The sequence below is a fragment of the Nycticebus coucang genome, chromosome 12, assembly GCF_027406575.1.
Source record: "Nycticebus coucang isolate mNycCou1 chromosome 12, mNycCou1.pri, whole genome shotgun sequence".
NCBI lineage: Eukaryota > Metazoa > Chordata > Mammalia > Primates > Lorisidae > Nycticebus > Nycticebus coucang.
This window is the reverse complement of record NC_069791.1, coordinates 99,954,180-99,978,424: the sequence shown is the minus strand read 5'-3', so window position 1 is coordinate 99,978,424 and position 24,245 is coordinate 99,954,180. Positions and strand designations below refer to the sequence as shown.

General features: G+C 50.6%; 2 protein-coding genes and 1 non-coding gene across 7 annotated transcripts; all 3 read right to left on the bottom strand.

Moving 5' to 3' along the window:
- Positions 1–6,716: 6,716 nt before the first annotated feature.
- Positions 6,717–14,116, bottom strand: LOC128560792 (caspase-14-like). 4 transcript variants are annotated; one of them, XM_053554266.1, is made up of 11 exons: positions 13,619–14,112; positions 13,396–13,536; positions 13,120–13,315; positions 12,926–13,014; positions 11,766–11,876; positions 11,462–11,629; positions 10,834–11,056; positions 10,382–10,498; positions 9,898–9,972; positions 9,004–9,107; positions 6,717–7,317 (listed from the first exon to the last, which is right to left on the bottom strand). In XM_053554266.1, exons 1-11 carry the CDS (start codon positions 13,691–13,693, stop codon positions 7,186–7,188), a joined length of 1,431 nt encoding a protein of 476 aa, XP_053410241.1. In that variant the 5' UTR covers positions 13,694–14,112; the 3' UTR covers positions 6,717–7,185. The 4 variants fall into 4 exon arrangements, with proteins under 4 accessions (XP_053410241.1, XP_053410243.1, XP_053410244.1 ...); XM_053554267.1 differs by lacking the exon at positions 6,717–7,317 and adding an exon at positions 8,173–8,402 and having other exon boundaries at positions 13,619–14,102; XM_053554268.1 differs by lacking the exon at positions 11,462–11,629 and having other exon boundaries at positions 13,619–14,116.
- TRNAR-CCG (transfer RNA arginine (anticodon CCG)) lies at positions 7,369–7,441 on the bottom strand. Its single transcript has one exon. It is a non-coding gene; the product is annotated as a tRNA-Arg (tRNA).
- Positions 14,117–14,264: 148 nt separating the features above from the next.
- Positions 14,265–21,943, bottom strand: ZNF213 (zinc finger protein 213). 2 transcript variants are annotated; one of them, XM_053554270.1, is made up of 6 exons: positions 21,075–21,943; positions 18,658–19,171; positions 17,887–17,989; positions 17,618–17,691; positions 17,317–17,440; positions 14,265–16,440 (listed from the first exon to the last, which is right to left on the bottom strand). In XM_053554270.1, the coding sequence occupies exons 2-6, from the start codon at positions 19,054–19,056 to the stop codon at positions 15,731–15,733; spliced, it is 1,410 nt and encodes a 469-aa protein (XP_053410245.1). In that variant the 5' UTR covers positions 19,057–19,171; positions 21,075–21,943; the 3' UTR covers positions 14,265–15,730. The 2 variants fall into 2 exon arrangements, with proteins under 2 accessions (XP_053410245.1, XP_053410246.1); XM_053554271.1 differs by having other exon boundaries at positions 14,265–16,386.
- Between the last annotated feature and the right edge of the window lie 2,302 nt (positions 21,944–24,245).

Sequence of the window (24,245 nt, the reverse complement as noted above, 5' to 3'; positions counted from 1 at the left end):
TCATTTTTATTTCCATTGTATCTCTGAAATGCTAAAGAAATGGTACAAGTCTAGTGCATTTCCTTCTATTCCATCCATTCCACCTTTGTTCCGTCCCAGCTCAACACCGGCCAAAGCCCAGATAATTGCACTGCTACACCATGCTGGGGATCCTCACCTGCTACAATAGGGTCCTCATTGCCAGTTAACCAGCCAGTGGGGGATTCAGCTTTAGAATCTCACCCTTAAAATCTGTTTCCAGTTGTGTTAGGACAAGGTCCCTAGAAGCAGGTCTGAGACAGGGATTTTTGTTTAATCAATTGGTTAAGGGAACATAAGAGGAATTTCTAAGGACCAGGTAGGTGTCCTAGTTAGTAAGCAATTCTCTTTCAGCTTCAAACTTGTCCTAGTTCAGCTTAGTGATACTCTGCATTGCCAGCTTGGTGTCTATTAGGCTTTGCCAACAAGTCACTAGAGGAACAAGGGACTTGCTATTTCCTGTTTGTTTCTTGTTTTTACAGCCTCTGCCCAGCCTTGTCTTTTTAAGACTTTCATTTATTTACTATTTGTTGTTGTTGGAGTTTGGCCAGGGCCGGGTTTGAACCCACCACCTTCAGTATATGGGGCTGGCACCCTACTCACTGAGCCACAGGTGCCGCCAGCCTCACACCTTTATTCATGCAGCAACAGTTCATTCCAGAAATAGACGCTGAATCCATTTAGCAGCTTTTTGGACACTTGCAGAACTAGCCTCATTACCAGCCCAATTAATAGGTGGTTGCTGCTTTCTTAGTGTTCCCTTTCTGCCTTATCAAGTGACTTGCTAACAATTCTTTGTACTTATTTAATACTTTTCATATTAAAAATTCTCTTACAATAGCTGATAGGTTTCCTGACTGTTGGTTTAACCCTGGTTTAGTGCTTGAATGCAGTGCTGAGCACCTTGACAACGGAACATATGATGCTAGTAATTTGTGCATGCAAGGGCATCAAGATTGAGCAACGCTGGCTCGGCACTTATAGCTCAGCGGCTAGGGCACCAGCCAAACACACCGGAGCTGGCAGGTTCAAATTCAGCCCAGGTCTGCCAAACAATAACGACGACAACCAAAAAATAGTCGGGCGTTGTGGTGGGCGCCTGTAGTCCCAGCCAGCTACTTGAGAGGCTGAGGCAAGAAAATTGCTTAAGCCCAAGAGTGAGGTTGCTGTGAGCTGTGATGCCACAGCACTCTACCCAGGGCCACATAGTGAGACTCTGTCTCAAAAAAAAAAAAAAAAAGATTGAGCAATGCACGACCAGGTTGGTTATGATGAGGTGTGGACTGAAGCAAATGGCCTAGGGGCCCAGTGGCTCCTGCATTCATTTGGTTCTTGAAGTATAGATGACTACATGGAATTTCATCAGTCCATGGCACATAAAGGATTCTTCTGAAGGCACTATTTTGCTTACATAAATAAAATGACAAGGTCAAACCTTTAAAATTTTAGCCTAAGTCATCTCCAGAGACCCAAGGACAGTTAAAATAGCTCTGGGAATACTGCATAGCTCTGAGAATATACTGCATCTTTTTTTTTTTTTTTTTTAATAGAGACAGAGTCTCATTTTGTCGCCCTTAATTCAGTGCCATGGCGTAACACGGCTCACAGCAACCTCCAGCTCTTGGGCTTAGGCAATTCTCTTGCCTCAGCCTCTGAGGTAGCTGGGACTACAGGTGCCTGCCACAACGCCCGTCTATTTTTTTGTTGCAGTTTGGCGGGGGCCGGGTTCAAACCCTCCACCCTCTGTATATGGGGCCAGCGCCCTACCCACTGAGCCCAGGCGCCACTCTAGAGTCTCACTCTTGCTCAGGCTGGTCTTGAACTCGTGAGCTCAAGTATCCACCTACCTTGGCCTCTCAGAATGCTTGGATTACAGGTGTGAGCCACCATGCCTGGCCATCATAAAATAATCTTATAGACACAGTGCTAATATTGCTAAAAATCAAACACAAAATTTAATTATGCATGTCATGGAATGTCAGTATAAATTGAATTCACAGCCTCAGGAAATCTTTTGTGTGAAAGATACAGCATTGATTAGGAAGAAGTGAGACAAAAGCTGGAGGAATAAGTGAGACAAAAGCTGGGTGGACTCAGACAAAGTTGAGAATCTTGAATTTGATTCACTTTAAGCCTCCCTTGCCGTTGAAAGCAGGCTGTCCTCTGGTGTCTGCAGAAATCAGCCTTCCTGGCTTTCACCTAGAGCAGTTGTCTTACTAGGGGATGCTAGCTTTCCTCAAAACCTACACCTGACACCCCTGTACCACTTGACCAATAACTAGAGTCAGACCTCAGCATGTTGCAGAGAACAAACACAAAAGCTGACCTTGATGGAAACAGCTTATACTAAAAAAAAAAAAGTAAGTTTGATACTTTATGCTTGGGGAAACCTAGGGTTATGATGTTAGAGTAAGGAGTATGAGATATAAGGAGGCCCACACAGAGTCTCACTCTGTTGCCCTGAGTAGAGTGCGTGGTGTCATCACAGCTCCAGCAACCTCAATCTCTTGTCTTGAGCAATCCTTTTGCCTCAGACTCCTGTGTAGCTGGGACTACAGGTGCCTGCCAATAGGTCCATTCAGCTTTTGATATTTTAGTAGATATAGGGTCTTGCTCTCACTCAGGCTGGTCTCGAACTCCTGAGCTCAGTTGATCCATCCGCCTTGGCCTCCCAGAGTGCTAGGATTACAGGCATGAGCCACCATACCTAGCCAGGAATATGATTTTTGTATCTACTGAATTTATCTATCTGGGTGCACTTTCCAAAGAGCCTGTATTTAATGTTATCTCATACGACCAAACATGGCCCTATCAGTTTCTTCGTTGGCTGAAAATTGAACTCATTGGTGGCCTAGGTTAATAAGAATGAGATGTCAGAATGTCCCTGGCATCGTGTAGAGAAAGAAATCCAAAGACTTCAGGAGCTAGAAATATTGGAGTATGTCTATCATATATGATGTGTACACCCACCACCCACTAAGAAGGCCCAGAGGACACTCCCTTTACTAAGGTATCCAGAGAAAAATTGACCAGTGAAGCATCCACATCTTTACATAAGATGGCCTGCATGTGGTGCATACTTGTGGAAAACAATGCCATTGAGATGAGGTCCCTGATGGCAGTGGGGATGATGTGGTCCAGGATGTTTGGGGAAGTGGGAGAAGCCAGGCCACAGCTGGAAAAACAGGAAAGTCTCATTCATGGGTTTAATGGCAAAAGAGAACTATGTTTTTATATGTCTATATGACAAAATTCCAGCTGTGCTCCCCTTAGGAGCATATGGAATGGGAAGCTTGGGTTTTTTACTTTATACCATTGTCTTGTAGTTTGAGAAATTTATACTTCAAGGATGAAGTCACGTATTGCATGGATTTAAAAAAAAGAATATTATGAATTGTTTGATCATGGGTGGAGCCTACGGCTCAGTGAGTAGGGCACCAGCCCCATATACCATAGGGTCTTGGGTGGCAGGTTCAAACCCGGCCCTGGCCAAACTGCAACAAAAAAATAGCCGGGTGTTGTGGGCGGCACCTGTAGTCCTAGCTACTCTGGAGGCTGAGGCAAGAGAATTGCTTGAGGGACGGTGCCTGTGGCTCGGTGAGTAGGACTCTGGCTCCATATACCGAGGGTGGTAGGTTCAAACCTAGCCCCGGCCAACATAAAATAGCCAGGCGTTGTGGTGGGCACCTGTAGTCCCAGCTACTTGGGAGGCTGAGGCAAGAGAATCACCTAAGCCCAGAAGCTGGAGGTTGCTGTGAGCTGTGTGACGCCATAGCACTCTACTGAGGGCGATAAAGTGAGACTCTGTCTCAAAAAAAAAGAGAATCGCTTGAGCCCAGGAGTCTGAGGTCGCTGTGAGCTGTGTGAGCCATAGCACTCTATTGAGGGTGACAAAGTGAGACTCTGTCTCAAAAAAAAAGGAATTGTTTGATCACGGATTTATTTTATTTATTTTGAGACAGAGTCTGACTATGTCGCCCTCAGTAAGAGTCACAATTCACAGCAACCTCAAACTCTTGGATTCTCTTGCCTCAGCCTCCCAAGTAGCTGAGACTACAGGTGCCCACCACAACGCCTGGCTATTTTTTATTGCAGTTGTCATTGTTGTTTAGCTGGCCCGGGCCATTTGAACACGCCAACTTCGGTGTATGTGGCTGGCCCCGTAACCACTGTGCTACGGTCGCCGTTCCTCATGAATTGTTTGAAACATGCATTAAAATAAAGAAAATATAGTATAATGTGCCTTCATGTCCCCCATCATGCAGCATCTACTCATGAATAAATTTGTTTCTTCTTTTTTTATTATTAAATCATAGCTGTGTATGTTTCTTCTTTACATATATGCAGCCTATTGATTTTAAAGCAACCAGTTGTCCTGTAATTTAATCTCTAAATAGTTATGTGTTTGTAAAAGGTAAGAATTTTTTTTTTTTTTTTTGTAGAGACAGAGTCTCACTTTATTGCCCTCGGTACAGTGCCGTGGTGTCACACAGCTCACAGCAACCTCCAACACTGGGCTTAGGCAATTCTCTTGCCTCAGCCTCCCGAGTAGCTGGGACCACAGGTTCCTGCCATGGGTCCAGTGCCCTACTCACTGAGCCACAGGCGCCTCCCAAAAGGTAAGAAATTTTAAATATATATATTTAACTATAAATATATATATATTAAATATATTTATTTAACTATAAATATATATACTTATTTATATATTTAACTTAAATATTTATAAGTATATACACTATATAAGTATTTAACTTATAAAGTATATATATGCTATACTTTAGCATATACTATGTAGTATAAGTTAAGTATATACTATATAGTATAAGTTAGTATATATAGTATACTTATAAATACTTATATAGTATACTTATGTAAGTATTTATAAGTATATATATACATATATATTAAAATAGTTATATATAACTATAAATATATATACTCACAATACAACCAATACACCTAGAAAAATAAACAATTATTCACTTATATCCAGTAGAATGGATGGTTCTTAAATATTGTAAAAGGTTCAAGCATTCTTTTTTGAAAGCTGAAAATAAACCTTGACTCTTTTTTTTTTTTGCCGTTTTTGGCGGGGGCTGGGTTTGAACCCACCACCTCCTGCATATAGGGCCGGCGCCCTACTCCTTTGAGCTACAGACGCCGCCAAACCTTGGCTCTTGATTAAAGCTGTGTTCGGAATCGCTTCAGATATCTCTGATTGGATTTAAATCTCCGCAGGGTGATAAGACACGTCCCGGTTTTTCCTAGGAGGGGGCCTAAAATACTACCATACCCCATGTGAGACTCGAACCCACAGACCCCGACTTAGGACACCAGTGCCTTATCCATTAGGCCACTGGGGCTAACAAGCAACCTTTTTTTTTTTTTTTTTGGCCTTAGCCCAGTCTTTTAGTTACCTCCCTAGGTTACTGCACATCCTGTGGCCTCTTGGACTGCGCTTTCGCTGCCGCTCGGATCTCGCCCGCTGCTGAGCACCCTCAGGTCCCTGAGAGACCGGGCACGGAGCTGAAAGACTTTGAAAGGTTTTAGCTCTGCTGGTTGGTAGGGGTAAGATTATCGCTTAGGGCGCAAGAGGTCATTCATTGGATCAAACCGGCCACAAGCCCTATCCTGTATCTCACCTTTTAGGGTGAACATGGTGGCACAGGGATAACTAGATAACAAGAAGCAAAGGCTGGGTGCGTAATGGAGCATCTGCAAAAGGCCGCAATATGAGTGCTCTGCGGTGGCCAGTTCCCCATCCGAAAAGCCCGGCGCTTGGGCAAAGTGGACTGCGGCTCCTCGTCCTCCTTCCCATTTTTCCCTAGGCCCCAACTGCCCAGCGGTCTGATGTCTCTCATTTAATAATGACCCTGCTTATCTATTTTCTACATCCGCCGCTAGTTCAAAGTCTCAAAGTCGCCACGTTGGGTTTTTACTTTCCTGCCACAACATATGTGCTATTTTCCTAATTAAATACCCGCATTTTACAGCGTAATCTGGTTTCTTGTACCCTCAATGAATCCCCAACAATAAAAAAAAAATCAGCATTTTAATGCGGTTTTTCCTTATATTTATAAACCTTTAGTAAACCACTCAAACATCACAAAAACGTTAAAGGAGAAGGTGAGCTACAGACGCCGCCAAACCTTGGCTCTTGATTAAAGCTGTGTTCGGAATCGCTTCAGATATCTCTGATTGGATTTAAATCTCCGCAGGGTGATAAGACACGTCCCGCACGACCCCTGGTCACCAGCTCCCGCCCATTGGAGAACGTGCCGGTTGCCCCAGAAACTTTATCCCATTGGAGGAAGCGACACTGCTCGGGATTATCGCGCCCGGGTTTTCCCCTTTGACCACAACTTCTGGGAGAGAAAGTTGTGTTCCGCACACAGGCATTTTTTTTTTCTGGGTGAAATGTTAACTGTATCTTGGACATAATCTTTCTATTTAATGTTAATAGTCATTCAAAGATACTCTCATTGCAAGAAATCTAAATAATCTATTAGTTTTTATTTTACATTTTAAACTGTGGATATAAGGCCAGGCGCAGTGGCCCATGCCTGTAATCTTAGCACTCTAGGAGACCAAGGCGGGTGAATTGCCTGAGCTCTGGAATTCAAGCTTGAGCAAAAGTGAGACCCGGTCTCTACTAAAACTAGCTGGGCGTTGTGGCGGGCGCCTATAGTCCCAGCTACTTGGGAGGCTGAAGCAAGAAGATTGCTCAAGCCCAAGAGTTCGAGGTTACTGTGAGCTATGACGCCACAGCGCTCTAGCCGAGGCGACAGAGTGAAACTATGTCTCTAAAAAAGAAAAAAAGAAAAGAAAATGAAAGAAAAAGAGGAAACTGTGGATATATATGTTGCATATATACATATAGGCAAAATTTGCCATCTTAATCATTTTCAAGAGTACAATTCAGTGACATTAATTACAATCACAATATTATGCAGTCATTACCGCTATTTACAAAATTTTTCATCACAATAATCTAATGGATTTTGAAATGCCAAGTCCTTTCACCGCCCCCCTCCCTTGGGGCGACTACCCACGGCAACCCCAACCCCATGTCTGTCACAGTTTTCATCTTCGCGTAGCCAAACCCTATAGGCTCCCGGGAATCACGGTCTCTGGCTTCAGGGTCTGCGGTCTGCCAGTGTCCGGTCAGCATAGAACCCTGCAGTGACCTCTGGGTCGCCACAGCTGCAATCCTGGCCTCCTGGTCCCGATGCCCGATTGCAGGGGAGGGGAAGCGTCGGAGGGCCCCCAAGGTGATGCTGAGATTGGGCAGCAGTGCTGAGAAAAGACAAAACGTTAAATAAAGTTTAGAAAAGTGAGAGAAAGCAACGACCACGAAGGGACTCGAACCCCCAATCTTCTGATCCGGAATCAGACGCCTTATCCATTAGGCCACGCGGCCATGCGGGAGAAAGTAAAGCAGTTTTTCCTATAAAGGTTTTCCAAGCGCCTGCGCAGTTGACTTCGACGTGTAAAATTGGAATGGCGAGGAGTCCCGCCTCTAGGGGCTCTGTAGGGGCGGTGCTCCCCACTGGTCCCTAGCGCCCGCCGGTGCAGAAACGGATTCGAGGAAGCCGCGACCGCGAGCCCTAGAGTACTAATTCGAGCCCTGGCGAGCCCGTCTGCTGCAGGCCCCTCCTGGGCCCTTTGGTACTTGTTTCCCCACTTGCAGCCCCCCTGCATCCGGCCAAGGGCTTACCACTACTCCCCCAGCCCTTGTGCTTGCCCCATGTCTTCATCGGTGAGCCTGCAATGGTCCGTTTTAGAGGCTTTCGTCCCCACACTTGGCTCTTAGCTTCTGGAAGGCAGAAGCCGCGTCTCCCGCGTTTCCATGAGCCAGTGCCGGTTGGGGCAGGGCGCGTGCACAAGGACATGACTGGGAGAGAAATGTGGCCTCTAGGCTGCTCACTTCCCGGCACCCCTTTCCTCTTGGGAGGCTCCCAGAACCTCTAACCCAGCTAAACCGGTGTTGGGTTCAGGTCTTAGATACTGAACTCAGGACCCAGCTTGGGCCAAGGCTCCCTGGGCCTTCTGGCTTCTGGTTTCCAGGGACACGGTTGCACCCTCAGGAAGTACCAGGTACTTCACATACATCATCTTCCTTTTTTTACACATCCCTGAGAGCAGGCACCGTTCACGATCAACTGGTATTTATTGCATGCCAGCTAAGTGCCCGCACCCATGCTGCCATGACTCCTTTTCAGGTGAGGAAATGGGTGAATGGACTTGGAGGTGTTGCAGCAGAGCTCTCAGGCCTGCAGGCAAAGCCGGTGCCTGAGTGAGCTGCGGATCTCCAGGCAGGCCTTTCGGAGTTCATCACAGTCAGGGCCCAGCACGTCCTGCTCACATATCCTCCTGTTGACCTGCAGTGACCATACCCAGCCTGTGCCCAGGGTCCCAGACCCTGTGGGGCTCAGCCTGGCACCCAGGGAGAGCTCTGCCCTGGTACATTATGAGGCCTAAAATCCCAAGAGCTTGACATCTTTGAGCCTCACGGGGGGCCAAGGCCTAAGCCTGAGTCCCCTACTCTCAACAGATGCCCTCCACCCAGTAGGACAGGCTCCTTCCCAGCCCCCTAGAGTTCCCCTACCAGCCAAGCTGGCTGCTCCCTACCTGGTCCCCAACCTAACATGTTTCAGTTCTCTGCTAGCCCTTGGGAATATTCAAACCTAACACATCTTCCTGTGGGAACCAGGAGGATCCACTCTCTGCTCTGAGTGCACCCCACATGTGGCCCTGGGTGGTATGCAGTACCTTCCCCCACCCCAGACTTTAGTGTATGTGACTAATAACTGCTGTTGATCGTATCTGTCCAGTGCCAGGTGTGTTTGGTCATCCTGTACCGCTGAGGGCAGGCATACCTCCTTCACGAGCAGAGCTAATGAGAAGAGATCAGAACACTGGGGCTGGGGTAAAGGACAAATCCTCTCCCTCTGCCTTTGTTGCCCCCATCCCCCAACATACCTCAGTCAGCAGCTCCACAAGGTCTCTCCCTGGGTTGGCTTGGAGGACCTCCACCAGTGTCTGGATAAAGTCTGAGCCCTTCTCATCTCGATAGGCCACATAGCCTAGGACAAGGGACCAGGGTCAGAGCATTAGGCTCAGGTCCTGACCCTCTGCCTTCCAATCCCCAGGGACCTATTGTGCTGTACATGGGGGGCAGCAAGCAGGTAGGACCCTGGGGAGCAGGCAAAAGAACAGGGCAGGGAATAGTGACTTCTTGCATCTGGAACACACCGTTGTAGATATGTGCAGAGTGAATATAATGCTAGATGCACTATTGAACAACATGTGAACCTACTATGTGCCTGGCCCTGAGCAGGGCAATAGGGCAAATAGATCCTCCCTGCCCTATGAAACTTATAGCCTGGGCGGCGCCTGTGGCTCAGTGAGTAGGGCGCCGGCCCCATATGCCGAAGGTGGCGGGTTCAAACCCAGCCCCGGCCAAATTGCAACAAAAAAATAGCCGGGCGTTGTGGCGGGCGCCTGTAGTCCCAGCTACTCGGGAGGCTGAGGCAAGAGAATCGCGTAAGCCCAAGAGTTAGAGGTTGCTGTGAGCCATGTAATGCCATGGCACTCTACCAAGGGCGGTACAGTGAGACTCTGTCTCTAAAAAAAAAAAAAAGAAAGAAAGAAACTTTTAGCCTGGAGGAAGCCATGTACATGGAGTGCTTGGCAGTCAGCACTTAATAGAACATTATTACTATTATAATAAATAATAAACTGTGGAAGGAAGGTGGCTTAACTGTAACTAGGCTGGTGCCTCTAAGCCCTAGCTGCTCCTCAGGCCATTCCAGATGTTAGCCAGGAAGCTGGGCTCTGTGTACCCATGGGCTTCCTGATGACCTGTCTTCTTACCCTCAGCAGCAGAGTAGACTGTCAGGATGTCAGCTTGTTCAGAACTGCCTAGGAGGCAGTACCTGGAGGAGCTGTCTGTGAGAGAAGGAATCATGTCTAGTCACCAGCATCCTGGGATTCCCCCATTCCACTAGGGTGGGAAGTCCCCCCAGCTCTAGCTAAAGCACAGGGTAGTGAAAAGAGTACAGGGCACAAAAGATAGATGGAAGTTCAAGGCTCAGCTCTGTCACTCACCATCCATATGACCTCAGAAAAGCTATTGCACCTTGCTGATTCCAGAGTTGTAGCAAGGCTCAAACAGGAGAAGACCTCCCACTTCTCAAAGGCCCTTACAGGGTAGGAAGATTTTATTTCCCATTGTCTTGACAAAGAGAAGATGTAGGTGGCAGCAGGACCCTAGCTAAGAGTTCTGGAAATGCTTTTAGGACAGTTCTCATCACCAGCCCTGCCCATGCCCAGGCTCTGGAAGGAAGGAAGAACCCACCTTTGGCATCAGCATAGATCTGGAGGACATCTGCATGGGAAGGGATGGCTGGAGGGGCCTGCAGCCAGCGCCAGTACCAGGGGAGAGCTGTGGGCCCCACACCAGCATCCCTGTTCCCTGGGGAAGAAGGGGAAAGGTAGATAGTTGCACTTGGTGGATATTGGGGGTTGCTTCCAGGTGTCTAGACCATGTGTGAACAGTAGGGTCAAGCAAGAGCCCAGCCCCTAGACCTCTGGAGCAGGCCTGCCGGGCTGAAAATTCAGAGAACTGAACAAGTGCTGAGGGTTAAGGGCTCAAGTTCATGGACTTGACTTCTAAGAGAGGACGGGAGAGGGGGGGTAGGGAAGGGAGGGCACCCAGGCTTCATGCAGGAGGTAGACAGCAAATCCTAGGAGGGTAAGGGCTGACAGAGGAAAGCTTGGGCACAAGAAGTGGGCTGAGGTGCCACTCACCCCCACGGCAGGCCTGCAGCAGGAAGATCTTGGGGCGGTCCTGTAGTGCCCGGCAGTGGCTCAGCTCTTGTTTTAGCACCTCCAGCTGTACCTCTTGCCCATCAGCCCCCACCAACTGTCCCTGTGGCCCCCCATGGGCCATGAGGGCCACAAGGGCACAGCTCACAGGGCTATTGCGGGTGTCCAGCTGTTCCCGGAACTGGGCCAGTTCCTTCTGGAAAGCCTGGGGTGAGGATGAGGTTGAGGCCTGGGCCAAGGCTGTCGCCTCCCCAGTAGGGCCAAGAAGTTTCCCCAGCCTCTGCCCACCGACCTCCAACCACCTTCCTGGTGGAGAAGCTAAGTCACAAGCTAAGAGACAAGAGTGGGCTGGTGGGTATCCAGAAGGGAACCAAGACCCTTGGAGGTAAAGCTTTGAGCTGAGGAGCAGAGAACCAGACAGTATGGGAGGCTGCAGGAACCCTGCACACCAGGATTCCAAAGGCAGGGAAATGACTGCCTAATGCATGCATCCGGGGAGATGGGGCTAGACCTGCAGGTGTACTTCCTGCCTGTGATTGGTGAGAGACCTGGGAGAGTCCCCTGGGTCCTTTCTTCAGATCACCAGTGGAAGTTCTAGGCTTCCCTTCACCTGAACTGTAGGGTCCATCCTCAGGGTGGTCTCGAAGCCTAGAGTCTGGCACAGCCCCCCCAGTGCCTCCACATCATGCTGGGCCCCAGGTCGGCCTTGGATCACAGCCAGGAGGAGGGCGACCTTGGCCCTGGACAGGTCGTACTGAGTGGTGAAGCCAGCGGCTGGCTATAGAGAGGTTAAGGCTTATTCAAACTGGTCTGAGGGGACTCTTGGACCCTCACCTCCCCTGCCTGGGTCTCTCTGAGTCTCTGTCCCGCTCAAAACTGTGGCCCCATGATTGGAACCCACACCACCTCCTCACCTCAGGCATCCAGGGCTCCACATCTCTTAGGCACAGTGTTCCCCGCAAGGAGCTCTGGAGGATGGGGCAGCGGGTACCCCCTGCAGACTCTTTAGCCACCCTGCAGAATAGCTGGAGAGGGTAGGGCCCAAGGACACCTGAGGGAGCTGCTCCCTGGGGGAGCAGAGGAGGGGTGCAACCCAGGCCTCTTTCCTGGCATGGGGAAAGACTCAGCAAAGTTCATGGCTACTACATAGATCACTATGAAAGTTTTGAGACAGATTGTGTTATGCTACCTTATTTCACTACCAAGAAACAGTCGACAGCATCCTTTCTGATTCATACATGTGAGTATCAATTTGTTTGTCTTATCAGTGTTGCTAGGCTTCATTTGTTTCTGTCCATTTCTTGATTTTTGTGTATCTAAAAACTTTCATAATGACCCACATACAGTCTCTTCAGGGACACCTGTCAGGACTGGGCACCTGGATTCCAGTTCAGGCTCAAGTTCACAGGCTTCCCTGAACATGAATGGCCACAAGTGGACAGTGACTATACCATTAACCCATTGGGATGAATGTGCACAGAGGTGGGAACACTCCCTAGAGCAGGGCAGGGCCTGAAAGGGAAGGCTGACAGGGTGGGCACTGCCTACAGAGGGTACCAGGTCTGGAAGAGCCATGGAGCTGAGCTGGAATCCACATGCCTCACCTCCAGGGCCACCCAGGGCTGCCCAGCTGCCTGGTGAAAACTTCAGCCCTTGGGACCAGACTTCAATCATTCCTAGCCCCAACCTCCAAGGTTCCACCGTCTAATAGGGCAGATGGTCATTACCTGTGTGAGTGTGAAAAGGGGTGGCCCGGAGTACAAGGGCAAGGAAAGGAATCGTTGACAGACTGGGACAGACTATGGAAGGCTAGTGAAACATCAAGGAGGAAATGCCAAGCAGAGGGAACTGCTGGGCATGGAGTTGGTAGGCAGTCTGGGGTGTCTGGGCATTCCAAGTTGGGGGGGTGGGATCAAGTCCTCAAGGCTGATATCACATGTTGACAATAATGGTTTGTAGAATGAATGGGAGAGGCAGTGGGAACTGTAACAGGTTCAGGCAGGAGAGCACAGCAAAGCCAGGGGAAAAAGGAGCCAGCTTGCCCTCCCTGGGACTCCCCCTTTGGGGCCCCCACCTCTGTCAGTAGCTGCACCAGGGACCAGTGAGGAAAACAGCCACAGAGCTCTCTCAAGCCAGCAAGGAAGGCTCCAGGCTCTGGGGCGGCTGGGAGGAAAAGAAGCACGTTGGCCTAGGGGAACCCCACTCTCCTGCCCAGCCCTCATCCTGCCCTGCTGCCCCAGAACTGAGATCCCTAACCTGCCCACTCACCCCTGGGGCCACTGGAGAGCAGCAGGAAGACTTTGGGGCAGCCCCGCAGGGCCTCACAACGGCTCAGCTCCCAGACCAGCTGCCGTGGCTGCCTCAGTTGCCCATTCGGGGCAACCAAGGCCACAATGGCACAGCCCATAGGACCCCCATGGGCATCCAGCCACTCCCGAAACCAAACCAGCTCCTCAAGGAAGCCCTAGGGACAAGAGCAGAGGCCAAGCCTGAGTCCAGAGAGGTTCTGGGTGGGGGAGGAGTGTAGTGGACGGGAATGCTCACCTGGACTGAAGCCTGCCTCTTCTCACAGCTTTCAAAGCCCAGGGCCTGGAACACACACTCCACGGCAGCAACTATAGCAGCAGACACCCCAGGGCTGCTGAGTATCAGGGCCACCCTTGGACCTTGAAGGCTGTACTTTCCCTGGGGAGGCAAGTCCAGAGCTGAGCTAGGGGGCTTAGCTGGGCATTGGGAATAGGCTGGGCCAGGTGGGACCTTCCACTACCTTTCTTCGCAGGCTGTCTCGAGTGTCTGCCATCTGTGCAGCCAACCGTAGGGTCCCAGCCACCAGGAAGGCCATGGGACCAGGCCCTCAGAGGGCTTCCTCTGAGCACCAAGCACCACGCACTGAACTCACCACCTGGCCCCAGCTCCCAGTGCCCTGGGTCCTAACGCTTGCCCTCTCCCTCCACCAACTCCTATCAGCTATTTATGAGCTGAGCTGAACTCTGCCCCTATTCCTTAGAAGTCTGGGTCCTGGGCCCCACTTGCCCAGCCCTAGCTCCATTCTCTGGCTCCAGCAGTGACTTCCTGGCTGGCACTGATGTGCCCCCACCTGAGCCAGGAACCTGTGCCCAATCCTATTCTTAGCTCCAGCCCACACTCCTATCTGATCTTGTTACACCTGAGTGTCTCCCTTAAGAGCCAGCCACCAGCTCTAGAAAAGTCCTTGTAATGCTCCTGCCACCCCCTGCACGTCCACACACAAGAGCACCAAGCCCCTAGAGGTAAAAATCACCAATTAGAACCAGCAAGATCTCAGTTACTTCATCTGGGAAATGAGGACAGTCCCCCCCACAGAATGTGTGTTGAATGGTAGGCTGGCAGAAGAAGGGCTCAGGGATACCAAGGTGGGCACACATGGACCAGCTACCAAGGGACAAGAACATCTCCTCTCCACCTACCCCACCTCCCCTCCAGGGGCCCTTGCAAGGCTGGAAGGAGGTTGGTACTTCAGGGACTGCTGGCTCTGACTGCCCAACCAGCTTCATCCAGGCCATAGCCTGCAGCCTAGGCAGGGGAGAAGTCAGATGACAAGGGCTGGCAGAGAGTGAAGGCTGGCTTCTGGCCCGTCAGCCTTCTCCTCCAAGGGACCCAGCACAAAGCAACACTGGATCCCCAGTGAGCAGCATGTGCACTCTACCACCTGCCAGTGCCTCCAAACCCCTTCCTCCTCCTACCAGTCAGGGGAGAGAAATGGCCTGACAAAGACCCCAGTCCTTCTGGGCTCCCCATTCTTCTGCCAGAACAGGGAGGCACTAGGCACAAGAGGACAAGCAAACCTGGAAGCCAAGGATGCGGCTCTACCTGGTGACCACACAGTACCATGTGCCACCAGGATTACCAGGTCAAAGGGTACCAATTCCAGGTAACCCACCCTCCACCCCCACAACATCAACCTAAAGGACAGAACAGCCTGGACAGAAGTTTCCACATTTATTCAAACCCTTCTGCTGCCCTTTTGAAGCCAACTGGGCTGAGTGCCTTTGGAAGGCCTGTGGTCTGTCCCTGTTAATGTGAATCTGCAAAAAATTCAGATGAAAAATACGCAATTCAGTGCCAAGGAATCAGCAGCCAAGTGCTAGTGGAGTGCTAGTACTAAGTACGATGCAGGCCATGCCTCCGGAAGAATGGGTGGCAGCCAGATGCCCTGTTCTCATTCTCCAGGGTTGGCCTCTCATCACTGGAACCACCACAACCCTCAGTAGATGACTCTCTGGGGCTCACATGGGGGAAGAGTCTGCCAAGGGCAAAGGGAGCCAGCTTGTGTGTGGCCAGGGCAGGACGGAGTGATCATGGCCTGGAAATAGGAAGGGGTGGAAGCCAGAAAGCCTCCGTGGCTGTGCCCAGGACCCAGACTCTCATATGTATGGGCCCATTGTCCCTCTCAAAATCCAACAGCCTCCTGGGGGATCAAAGCCAGTCCTCCAACCCCCCATGGAAGGCACAGTTTGGCACCGCAGAGGGCCTGGGCCAAGGACTGGCTCAACAGGGAGGAGACAAAGGACCATGCAGCCAAACAAGGCCAAGGGAGTTCTGAGAAGGGACCCTTGGCCTTTCTGAGTCCTCAGGCTATCCTGCTGCCTCTGATGAGGAACGCTCTGGTGTTCCCAGAGTCCCAGGGGAGAGAGACACTGAGCACAGGAAGGGGAACCACAGGGTCAGAGATTTCCATTCTGTTTCAGTGCTGTGCAGGTCCTCCCAACAGTGTAGACAGGGGTGGACAAGCTCTGAGCGTGGGGACCCTCTTCCCGCTACACAAAGGAGGATGTAACACTGCCAGCCTCACATTGAACACCCCACCCTCCTGGCCGGCCTTCGGCACCAGCTTCGCTGCTCAGCCCACAGGCTGGGCCATCTTGGCGTGCAGGCTCTGATGGGCAATGAGGTGGGCACGTTGCTTGAAGCTCTTGTCACACTCCCCACAGCCAAAGGGCCGCTCGCCAGTGTGCACACGCCGGTGGTCCAACAGGTAGGAGCGCAGTGAGAAGCTCTTGCCGCAGTCGCTGCAGCCGAAAGGCTTCTCGCCCGTGTGGATGCGCTGGTGGTCGGCCAGGTAGGCACTGCGGCTGAAGCTCTTGCCGCACTCAGAGCAGGAGAAGGGCTTCTCACCCGTGTGCACACCCTGGTGGCGCACTAGGTCCGAGGAGCTGCGGAAGCTCTTATCACACTCCAGGCACTTATGCGGCTTCTCACCAGTGTGAGTGCGCTGATGCCGAGCCAGGTCGGAACCCCAGCGGAAGCGCTTCCCACACTGCCCACAGCTGTGCGGTTTCTCAGCCGCCAGCTCTCGGAACTGGCGCCGACGTGTAGGTGGCCGCCCCCGGCGAGCACCCACCACTTGGCCCAGGACCGCCCTTGGCCGGTTCTCGCTTTCCCAGGTCTCAGCCTCCTCGCGGCTCCATGACACAGTCAGCTCTCCATCCGCCTGGCTTGGCAGTAGGGTCACTTCTTCCAGATGGGACCTCTCACTGTGGCTTTTGAGCCCCAAACCTACAAGAGGAGAGGAGGCACCTTCCTCAGTCCTGCTGGGTTCTAGGGCCAGAGCTGAAGAGAAGAAGAAACATGCTTCAGGGAAGGCTCCCTGGCTGTCAGGTTCAGACAATACTGGGCTCTGACAGCTCATGCCTCAGTTTCTTCATCTACAAAATGGGGATGATGATAAAATGTTGGCAGAGAAGCACAGCTGAGTAAGCCCCAGGAACTCCCTGGGGCTGATCCCGCCTGCAAAGGCATCTACTAATCGTGTCACCTAACCCATACACCCTCTGCTTTCCACAATTGGATGGAACCTTCCACTCTGAACTCTGAACCCTGCCTACTCAACCTCCAAAACTCAACAGATTTGGGTGATTTTGCAAATTATCCCAATTCTCAGTGTAGGAAACTGAGGAACCAAATGGCTCCTGTTGTTCTCCTCACTACACAGGCTCTAGTTCTCCAAACTCCAGACACAAAACCAATCTGGGTGGGGTAGGGGAGGGGTGCAGATTCAATGAGAGGCTTTCCATTATCCTAACAGTGCTGAGCAAAGCTGGGCTTGCAGAGGGGCTGGGGCTGGCCAACATACAAAGCTCCCAGTCAGCACCCCTGTACCTGGCAGCTTGAGGGAGCCTCACAGTCACACCTAACCTGAGTCCCAGCTCTATCCTTCAGTGTCCACTGACCTCTCTGAGTTTCAGGTACCTAGTCTACAAAATGGGGACCATACAGGTAGGTATCATATTGTGAGAATCAGAGAAGATGTCTCTAGGAGTGCTCACTCGGCACAAGGCTGGCAAACTCCAGCCCTCATGCCATCATGCACAAGACCTAGAGAAAGTCCTTCATGGATCTGGCTAAGGATGGGGTGGGAAGGAAGACTGAGGATTCCAGCCAGATAGGGGGCAGCCTATCTAGACCCCAAAGGCCCTGAGCGTTTACCAAAGGCAGCATTCCGAGAGTTCTCTCGCTTTATGTCCCAGAAGAGATCCTTTTGGGCAGGGTCCAGTGTTCCCCATTCTTCCCGGGAGAAATAGAATGGAATGTCTCCCAACGTCACAGGTCCCTAGAATGAGGCAAGAAGAGTGGGCTCAGGGCCACCTTGCTCAGGCCTCCCAGCAGCTGTCATCAGGAATAAGATGGGTTGGATGAAAGAGGCATTGATGGGAAGGCAAGGCTCATTTCACCAACTCAACAGTGTCGAAGGTCCCAGAGAGGACAAAGAAAGGCACTAGCAACTCACGTGGACCCCAGAGGGAAAGCAGGTATCCATCATCTCTCTGGAATGATCCTCTTTAAGAAGAGTAGGCAGCTGGGCTGAAAGAAAACAGAGGCATCTTAGAAAGGCCAGCCCAGGCCTGAGACTCAGACCGTCCAGACTCCTGTCATGTGCACACACACTTGGGCTTCACAGACTGGAAAGATCCTGCCTGGTACCCTTAGGGCAAGACCCGGGAAGGAGCCAGGTCCCTGCCCAGCCACTCTGCTGCCTGTAAGAACAGGCTCACTCACCACTAAGGCTGTGCTGCTCCTGGGGTACAGGTGGCCAGCTCCGTGTCCCTGCCACAGATCTCTGGGCTGCAGCCTCAGGTTCTACCTCCTCTGAGGACACATCCTGTGCAGGAACCACAACATGCTCATCAGCACTGAGACTAGATGGGAAGGAGACACAAGACACGTCCCTCAGGATGCTGGGGTATGGGGAAGGAGAGCAACATAGAGCCCTAGAGAATGGGACCCCACGCAGAGCTGTGCACTCTGGGACACTCCCAAGTCATGAGGCAAAAACTGGCCCCCAAAAGCCAGAATCATTGCTACTCAGTAAAGGGAGAATTGGGGGACCCTCCTGCCAAGGGCAGAACCCCATACCTTGGCCACTCATGAGCATCTCCCCAGATGCTTCCAGTGTCAAGGACCCAATACCCAACAAGATAGCAGGTGCCACGGACAGCTCCACCTTCTCACCTGCCTTTGGTGTTCTACCTGTCCATATCGCTGTGTCCCCAGGGCCTGGCCTACAGCAGAACATGAATAACTGTCTGTACAACTTGTGAGAGCTAAAAGCTCATCTCTGGACCATTCCCACTTTGGTCCTACTGCTGCCCTCCAAGGCCCCCCACAAGAAACCGCATTCATTTTGCTCAGCTTCTTTCCGAAAGGCAACCTACACGCACATCCTCACATCCTGTCTCCTCTACTCCGTGAACCTCCTGGAAAATTCATCTTTCTGGAGATGGCCATATCTTTTCACCCCAGGTGCTCCCAGGTTTGAGGGCCCCTCACCTGTGGCCAAGATTTCACTGGGTGCTTTTGTAGGTCCTCAACCAAGGCAACAGCTTCCTCGCCACTCCTTGGGTGCTGCTCTTGCACCCAGCCCTGGATCTGCCCCGGCAGCACCATCAGAAACTGCTCCAGCACCAGCAGCTCCAGGATCTGCTCCTTGGTGTGTAGCTCAGGACGCAGCCAGCGGCAGCAGAGCTCCCAGAGCTGGCTGAAAGCCTCATGAGGCCCCTGCACATCCCCATAGCAGAACTGCCGAAAGCGCTGGCGGCAGGCCTCAGAATCTCTGCTGTCATCTTGCTGGGCAGATTCGTGCTCCCAGGAAGAATCTTCTACCTTCACAATCAGAAGCCCTTCTCCCTCCCCAGCGGCCTCATCCTGGAGTTCCAGAGGGGCTGCCATTCCCCTGGCCTAAGGCTCAGGGCTGGTGGGCCTCAACCTGGGCCCCAGAACCTATCCTTTCAGTCTCCCAGAAAAATATCCTGCGGTGGCTGGGCCAGCATCTGGACACGCACTCCTGGAAAAAGAACAAAAATGTAGGATTGGGGGAGTCTGATACATGACCAAACACCAACCTGAATGGCCATAAGGGGACTCCAGTGCTTACCCTTCTGTAGCCCTGAAGCCTTCTTTAGCCTTTATGACAATGCCTTTTTCATGGGACTCTCTTCTACAAATACAGGCCCACAATACCTTATCCCAAAGTCTGAAATCCCAAACTCAGATTTTTCATGATTCCTTTGACACAAAACTTAATGTCATTCATTTGGCAGCCCCTCCTACAGATATGCACATATTTGTAATCTTCATTTATCCCATTTAACGTAAATGCTCCTATGTTTTACAATAGAAATAATAACGTATTTGTTCAGTTTGCAAACATTCACCAGGGGTGGCACCTGTGGGCTCAGTGGGTAGAGCGCCTACCCCATATACCGAGGGTGCCAGGTTCAAACCCAGCCCCAGCCAAACTGCAACAAAAAATAGCTGAGTGTTGTGGCAGGCACCTGTAGTATCAGCTACTCAGGAGGCTGAGGCAAGAGAATTGCCTAAGCCCAGGAGTTGGAGGCTGCCAAGAGCTGTGATGCCACGGCACTACACTGAGGGTGATAAAGTGAGACTGTCTCTAAAAAAAAAAAAAGTTTATATATATAATATAATATATATATAAACATTCACCAAGCTATACTTACAATGTGCTTTTCTGTATGTATGTTATACTTCAATTTAAAAAGTTAATTAGGCTCAGTGCCTGTAGCTCAGTGGCTAGGGCGCCAGCCACATACACTGGAGCTGGCGGTTTCCAACCCAACCTGGGTCTGCCAAACGACAACTACAATTAAAAAATAGCTGGGCATTGTGGGAGGCACCTGTAGTCCCAGCTACTTGGGAGGCTGAAGGAGGAGAATCACTTAAGATCAAAAGTTTGAGGTTGCTGTGAACTGTGATGCCACGGCACTCTACCCAGGGCAACATAGTGAGACTCTGTCTCAAATTAAAAAATAGTTAATTATATGTGCTTAATTATCAAGTGTTGCCCCAGACTGCTCTGGCAGTACACATAATTCTTGATATTATACCACATGTGCACTGTATTCTTTCTCAAATTTGAAAACTTCTGAATTCCAAAACACATCTGGCCTGGCGGTTGGGGAGGGAGGATGTCAGCCATCATCCAAAGTCACTTATGCGCAGATGCATATGAATGTACGACACACATTTATAACTTACATTGTTACTCGTTACAATGGTTTTGAAAAGTGTACTTTGGAATTTTCTTTTTTTTTTTTGTTTCAACAATAAAAGCGATACAAACCATCATAACAAAAAGAGAGGGAGATTTAAACAAAAAGAAATTCTCCCTTCCTCAACACAGTTACACCCCCCAATTAACATTCTGACATACGAAGTTCCAGCCAGAGGCAACCTGCTGCCTCAAGTCCACATGTGGCACTCCAGATCCCCAAGTGTGGTCGGTTCACTGAATCCAAACTTCACAGAACAAATCCCTTTATGAAAAGAATTTGTTCTGTAAAATTTGGATACAGTCAAAGGCCACACTCAGGGATCCAGGAGGCCACACGTGCCTCTAAAAGCCATGCTTTTACTAAAAATGTTATCCATAGAAACAAACAAAAAAATGTGCTTGATGTGTGTGTTTACAGAAATGAGATCTTGCTGCACATACTATTTTGTAATTTGCTTTTTCCACCTAGCAGTGGTTTATTAGCAGCACTATGAGCTTCCGAGTGTGTTCCAGATTCCGAACGAATACCCAAGATCATGCGGGTTGTTTCCAGTTCTTCTCTACTACACACTAGCACTTTATTTATTCTTGTTCCTCACACGACCCCTGAAAGATACACACGCCATTCTCATCCTCCAGTGACCGAGTCTCCTCGGAGAGGGCCATGACTCACCAGGGTCGCTGGGCAGGACGTGTAGGCGGGGACGCTGACCCGCCGGAGCCCCGAGCTGTCCCCAGCAGCCTCGCCTGCGCGGAGCTGAGGGAGCGGTGGGGCGGTCAGCGGTCACGCAGGGGCGTTTAACCAGGAATCTAGTGGGCGAAGGGGTGCGGGGTGACCCTGCACTTCCCAGACGTGTGCACCCACTCCGGCCTCCGCCTCCTGGCGCCGGCCTATGCCACCTGGAGCCGGGTGCTAAACCTCGGAACCCCGCGGCCTGCACAGGAGATCCCCGCCCCCTCCCACCGCCGCCCAGGCGTTCCCAGTTCCGCCGCCAGGTCCAGACGCCGGAAGTCCGCGCGGAGCTTGCCGGGAGGACGGCATAGCTCACGTGTCCCGGCAAGCGTTTGGGACCACATTCCCCACAAAGCCGTTCGTTTATTGAGGCTGGCCAACGAATGTTCGGTCCAGGCTAGCTACACCAAATGCGTCAAACAGACACCCGAAATGAACGGCTGGGCTCTGACTTGATTCACTGTGAACTCCTTCGTCTCGGCTTTTCCTTCACATTTCTCTGCTCCTCGGATTCCTCGACTGCAAAATGGGGAAGCCGAGGCTGGCCTGACGAGCGGAAACAGCCCCAAGCCCAGACCCGAGTGGAGCGCTCGCTCCGCCGGAAGGGATGCGCTGGTATGAACGCTTCCTTCCGCCCCGGTCTCTTTCCGCTCCAGCTAGTGGGTCGAGGGCCTAGAGGCCAGGTGGCGGAAGGTGGAGCTCGGGTTGGGGAGACTAGTTTCCAGGCTCTTAAGTGCCGCTTCTCCAGGAATTTCTTGCGAAATGCGATCCTGTGAGGGGCACGGAGCCTTCCGTGGCCATTTGCCCTCCCTGGGTCATTCAGCTGCTTGCGACTGGCGGGATGCTGAGCCGGGCGGAATAAGGGCAGAGCTGAGGCACGGCAGGTGTCCTAGGACTGGGGGTGGAGGGTCCAGAGAAGCCATGTCCGGGAAATCTCCTTTACACGCATTCAGATCCACTCTGCTTTCTCCACGCCTTACCCCGAAAATAGTCTCAGGCTTCAGATCCTTTTCTGAAATGGAAAAAGCTTTCTTGATTTGCTTTGATTATGCACGTATGAAATAGTTGGAAAATAGAATTAAGAAAGATTGGCAGATTATGAGGGTATCCCTTTTTTCCTGATATCCACAAGGCTCTTTTGCTCTCTGATCAAATGTCGCCCCCTCAGAGACTTTCCCTAACCCGCCTTATTTTTCTTTGTAACGTTTATCACTATCTGATATTAGATATTTGTGTTGAAGGAGGATACCCGGAAAAAGTAAAATCTAAAAAACAAAAGCTTTTCAGAGAAGCCCAAGGACGCTATTGCAAGGTCCTCCCCATGGTAACCTAGACCTTAAGAATTTAGCTTCCAGTTCCTTGAAACTAACACTTGCTGCTTGCTTCTACTTATGATTTGACACATCCAATGAGAGGTAATATGACGGTTCCTTTGTCTATCTACTTGTGAGTCCAATAAAGGACAAGAACAGAGCTGATCATGGTTGCTTGGGCATTTTGGATCTGCTGTGGCTCCACCAGCTAAAATAAAATTCCTTCCCCTATAATCTTTGGTGAGAGTCTATTCATTTTTATTGGCCGGTGCTGCAACATTTCTGGTTCCGTGACTGGGAAGTGAGCAGGTGGATTCAGAACAAGAGATTCTGGGGGCTTCCCCAAGTGCAGCATCCTGTGAGATTTTCCTGATGCCCTGACTGACCCTATTCCCTAAGAGTGCTCCCATGTTGGTTGGGAAGGGGGTGTGTCTGAGCAGAGCAGCAGAAGAGTCCCATGGTGTCCTTCGTGGCAGTAACTCACCAAAAGGGGAAACGAACCAGGAGAATGCACCAGGGAAAGCACATCTGGACTTAGGTAAGGAGGACTGGATTAAAAAGGGTATAATACAGGCCAGGCGCTGTGGCTTGCACCTGTAATCCAGACCAGCCTAAGCCAGAGCAAGACCTCATCTCTCAAAATTGCTGGGTGTTGTTGCCTGCGCCTGTAGTCCCAGCTACTTAGGAGGCTGAGGCAAGATAATTGCTTAAGCTCAAGAGTTTGCAGTTGCTGTAAACTGTGATGCCATGGCACTCTACTAAGGGTGACAAAGTGAGACTGTCCCAAAGAAAGGGGGGGAGGGTATAATACTAGTAAAGCCCGTTCCTAAGAGTGATCACCTCTTTGAGGAGGGAGTCACAGGAAAAAAGACAAAAGGAATTGACCTCCATGAAGCAGGGTTCTCAGTAAGAGGGGCAAAAAGGAACAGGATGGATTGGCCTTCTTGAGGCGGGAGCCTTTGTAAAAGGAATAATAAAAAGAAAGGGTTTATAGGGAACTATAAAATAGCTATGTGTCCAGGGAAACTGAGAACTTTGTATAAGCAGGAATGGCCTGCATTTGGGATTGGATGGCCATTAGAGGCTTAGACAAACCTACAGTGCAGAAGGTGTTGTCTCTGGTTACTGGGACCCTGACCATCCTGATCAGCTTCCATACAAAAATACTTGGCTCCACCTAGTGTCACAGCTCCCCACCCCCTCCTCGGCTCAGGGGCCAAGCCTCCAAGGTACTATTGACTAAAATTAATAACACTTAAAGGAAGTGCTCTGCCCCGCTGAGGGGCTTCTGGGTATAAGGTCTCTTGGAAAAAGGCCTAGCTCTGTCAGAGGCAGATGAAATACTTAGGATTCATTCTCCGACAGGAAGAGCAGAAACTGGAGATAGAATAAAACAAGCTATCCAAAATATCCCAGTCCCAAAAAGAGGGAGACAGATTAGAGAATCTAGGCACAATGAGATTCTGCCACATAAGGACACCAAGTTTTGCAGTATTGACTAAACCTCTGTATGAAGCCTCAAATGGGGGTGAGAGAGCTGATAAAGTAACGCAACAAGACACTTTTGAAAGGCTGAAGAAAAAAAAAAAACGCAAGTGGCCCCACAACTAGGCCTCCCTGACCTAGCCAAGCCTTTCAAACTGTGTATGTGTGTATATACCAGCCAGCCTGAGCCAGAGGGGGCTCAAATATATATATCTTTCTGATATATATCTCAGAAAGAAACAAAACAGCCAAGAAGAGATCCTGACATCAGGGAGAGGCAATTTATCCTGGCAGTGTACTTCATCTCCCAGTC

Bases quoted from the DNA above. Each gene is read 5' to 3' on its own strand.
- LOC128560792 (XM_053554266.1), bottom strand. From the start codon at position 13,693: ATGGCCTTCCTGGTGGCTGGGACCCTACGGTTGGCTGCACAGATGGCA. The intron at 13,537-13,618 runs GTAGTGGAAGGT...TTGCCTCCCCAG, and splicing joins GAGACAGCCTGCGAAGAAAG to GGAAAGTACAGCCTTCAAGG. The intron at 11,057-11,461 runs GTGAAGGGAAGC...TCCTCACCCCAG, and splicing joins GGATGGACCCTACAGTTCAG to GCTTTCCAGAAGGAACTGGC.
- ZNF213 (XM_053554270.1), bottom strand. From the start codon at position 19,056: ATGGCAGCCCCTCTGGAACTCCAGGATGAGGCCGCTGGGGAGGGAGAA. The intron at 17,990-18,657 runs GTGAGGGGCCCT...GTTCCTGCACAG, and splicing joins CAGTGAAATCTTGGCCACAG to GATGTGTCCTCAGAGGAGGT. The intron at 17,441-17,617 runs GTGAGTTGCTAG...GCCTCATTCTAG, and splicing joins GCTTTCCCTCTGGGGTCCAC to GGACCTGTGACGTTGGGAGA.